General features: G+C 59.0%; 1 protein-coding gene across 2 annotated transcripts in view; it reads left to right on the forward strand.

Annotated features, from left to right (window-relative positions):
- Window positions 1–2,970, forward strand: part of COL9A2 (collagen type IX alpha 2 chain) — a 16,859-nt gene extending 13,889 nt beyond the window's left edge. Inside the window, exons 28-32 of one of the 2 annotated variants that reach the window (XM_042015517.1) lie at window positions 160–306; window positions 879–933; window positions 1,045–1,233; window positions 1,377–1,454; window positions 2,432–2,970. In XM_042015517.1, the coding sequence (XP_041871451.1) occupies window positions 160–306; window positions 879–933; window positions 1,045–1,233; window positions 1,377–1,454; window positions 2,432–2,637 (675 nt within the window). In that variant the 3' untranslated portion in view covers window positions 2,638–2,970. Of the gene's footprint in view, window positions 1–159; window positions 307–878; window positions 934–1,044; window positions 1,234–1,376; window positions 1,455–2,431 lie in introns of those variants that run through there. The other variant, XM_042015518.1, reaches the window with a different exon arrangement.
- The last annotated feature ends 38 nt before the right edge of the window (window positions 2,971–3,008 follow it).

Here is a 3,008-nt window from a genome sequence, read left to right on the forward strand (position 1 = left end):
CCCTGGATTCAGGCTCAGCCCCAATTTTTGGGATCCAGCCCTGGATTCAGCCCCAGCCCCCTTTGGGATCCAGCCCTGCCTGTGGTGTTGCTCCCGGGATTTTTGGGGCTCTCGGGGCGCAGTCCCTGTGCTCAGGGCTCCTCTCCATCCCTTTTCCAGCAAGGCATCCAGGGAGACCTCGGCTTTCCCGGCCCCTCGGGGGACGCAGGAGCCCCGGGAATTCGGGGCTATCCCGGCCCCCCCGGCCCTCGGGGGCTGGTGGGGGAGCGCGGAGTGCCGGGAATGCCGGGCCCTCGGGGCACAGCCGTGAGTATCCCGATCCCAAATCCCTCCTCACCCTTGCTGAGCCCTCAGCTGCTCCAGCTCTGCGGGAATTGCCTCTCCTTCCCAGCCAATTCCTCTGGGAACGAGTTGGGAGTGGTGCCTCTGGGATCCCGCCTTCCTGGGGAGGAATTCTGTGTTTCCCACTGTTTATGGAATCCATAAACCAGGGATTTTCGGTCTGCCTGGGCTCGGGATTTTTTCCCCGAAAACCTCATTTTAGACTCAGGGATTTTCCGCCTGCTCGGGCTTGGGATTTTTCCCTAAAAACCTGATTTTTGGGATTTTCGGCCTGCCTGGGCTCGGGATTTTTCCCTAAAAACCTAATTTTTGGGATTTTCTGCCTGCCTGGGCTCGGGATTTTTCCCTAAAAACCTCCTTTTACACTCAGACGGGATGCACGGAGTGAGCTGAGCACGGATCACTCGCACTGGGACAGAACGGGAAAGAGCAGGGTGGGATGCAGGGAGGACATTGGGATTGGGATTTGCCTTGGGAATGGCTCTGGGGGAACACAAAAGGAGCCAAATTCCCTTCCTGGCGTGTCCCTCCGGCAGGGCCGGGACGCCGGGGACCAGCACATCGTGGACGTGGTCCTGAAGATGCTGCAAGGTGAGGGCTGAGCGGGGCGGGGGGCAGCCCCCACGCATCCCACAGATCCCAGAGATCCCGCAGATCCCAGAGATCCCGCAGATCCCAGCCTGGCCCCTCTGTGCCCCACAGAGCAGCTGGCAGAGGTGGCCGTGAGTGCCAAGAGAGCCGCCCTGGGTGGGGTCGGGGCCATGGGACCCCCCGGCCCCCCCGGGCCCCCAGGACCCCCCGGTGAGCAGGGTCCCCACGGCCCCATGGGACCCCGAGGCGTCCCCGGAATCCTGGGAGCTGCCGGGCAGATCGGGAATGTCGGACCCAAAGGTGGGTGCCGCTGGGATGGTGCCAGGGAAAACCCTCGTGGGGGGTGGCACTGCCACGCTCGGCCCCGTCCCCGAGCGGGGCAGCTGCCTCTGCTCCCATCCGGGGTTTCCATGGATTCCTTCCCGTCTTTTTGGTTCCCACAGGGAAGAGAGGGGAGAAGGGCGAGAGGGGGGACGTCGGCCGTGGCCACCCGGGAATGCCGGGGCCTCCAGGGATCCCAGGTGAGAGCCCGTGTCCCCAGCCCTGACACGGCCACGTGGCCTTTGTCAGCAGTGGCTGGGGACCTTCTGGTGCATCCCATAAAACCTGCCTGGATTCATCCCACAAAACCTGCCTGGATTCATCCCATAAAAGCTGCCCAGGATCCTCCCATAAAAACTGCCCAGGATCCTCCCACAAAACCTGCTCAGGGCTCATCCCACAAAACCTGCCCAGGTTTATCCCACAAAACCTGCACAGGGCTCATCCCACAAAACCTGCCCAGGTTCTTCCTGGAAATCTTCCCAGGTTCATCCCACAAAACCTTCTCAGGTTCATCCCACAAACCTGCGCAGGTTCATCCTGCAAATCTGTTGAGATTCATCCCACAAAAACTGCCCAGGATCCTCTCACAAAACCTGCCCAGGTTCTTCCTGGAAATCTTCCCAGGTTCATCCCACAAATCTGCCCAGCTTCATCCTGCAAATTTTCCCAGATTCATCCTACAAAACTCGCCCAGTCTCATCCCACAAACCTGCCCAGGATCCTCCCAGAAAACCCATCCAGGTTGATCCCACAAAACCTGCCCAGGCTTATCCCATAAAAACAGCACAAACTTATGCCATAAAACCTACCTGGGTTCATCCCATAAAACCTTCCCAGGTCCATCCCATAAAAACAGCACAAACTTATCCCATAAAACCTGCCTGGGTTCATCCCATAAAACCTTCCCAGGTCCTGTAAATTCCCATCCTGTAAATTTTCCCAGATTCATCCCACAAAACCTTCCCAGTTCCATCCCACAAAACCCTCCCAGCTTCATCCCACCCGGATCATCCTTCCCTTCCTCCTTCCTTCCTTGCTGCCACCCCTTTCCCACCCTCTGGAAGGGCTCCCTCACCCCACACCCCCTCCCCAGCGGCATTCCCAGCTCCCAATCCCTATTTCCCGATGCTCAAGCGCCACATTCCTCTCTCTGAGCATCCCATTCCCATTCCAGGTCTCCCGGGCATTCCCGGCCACGCTCTGGATGGCAAAGCGGGCGAGCGGGGCCTGCCGGGCTCCCCGGGCGAGGCTGGAAAACCGGGATTGCCAGGCCCCGCGGGATTCCCGGGATTCTGCGAGCCGGCCGCGTGCCTGGGAGCCTCGGCCTACGCGGCCGCGCGCCTCACGGAGCCGGGATCCGTCAAGGGCCCCCTGTACTGAGGAATTCCCGCAGGAAATCCATTCCCAAAGCGACCCCGACACCGCAATTCCATGGCGAGCGACTTCCACGCTTGCCCAGTTCTTGGGAATGCTGGGGTGAGGAAAACACAGCCCCGGGAAGTTCATTTTGGGCACACGTTGGGAATAAAGGGCGGCTTCAAATCCTGGTTCCGTCCGCGGGGTTCCAACCCTGCTCCTCGTGGTCTTTCCCGAAAAAATTCGTTGGAATTAATTTTATAAAGCCCTCTCCCTGTTGGAAGCAGCTCACGGAAATTCCCTTTTTTATCCTTCCCTTTTTTACCCTTCCCTTTTTTTCCCCTTCCCTTTTTTACCCTTCCCTTTTTATCCCTCCCTTTTTTTTCCCTTCCCTT

The sequence above is a fragment of the Corvus kubaryi genome, unplaced genomic scaffold (assembly GCF_017639235.1).
Source record: "Corvus kubaryi isolate FWS band 111438036 unplaced genomic scaffold, C.kubaryi_AGA036_p1.0 split3-37304, whole genome shotgun sequence".
Taxonomy (NCBI): Eukaryota; Metazoa; Chordata; class Aves; order Passeriformes; family Corvidae; genus Corvus; species Corvus kubaryi.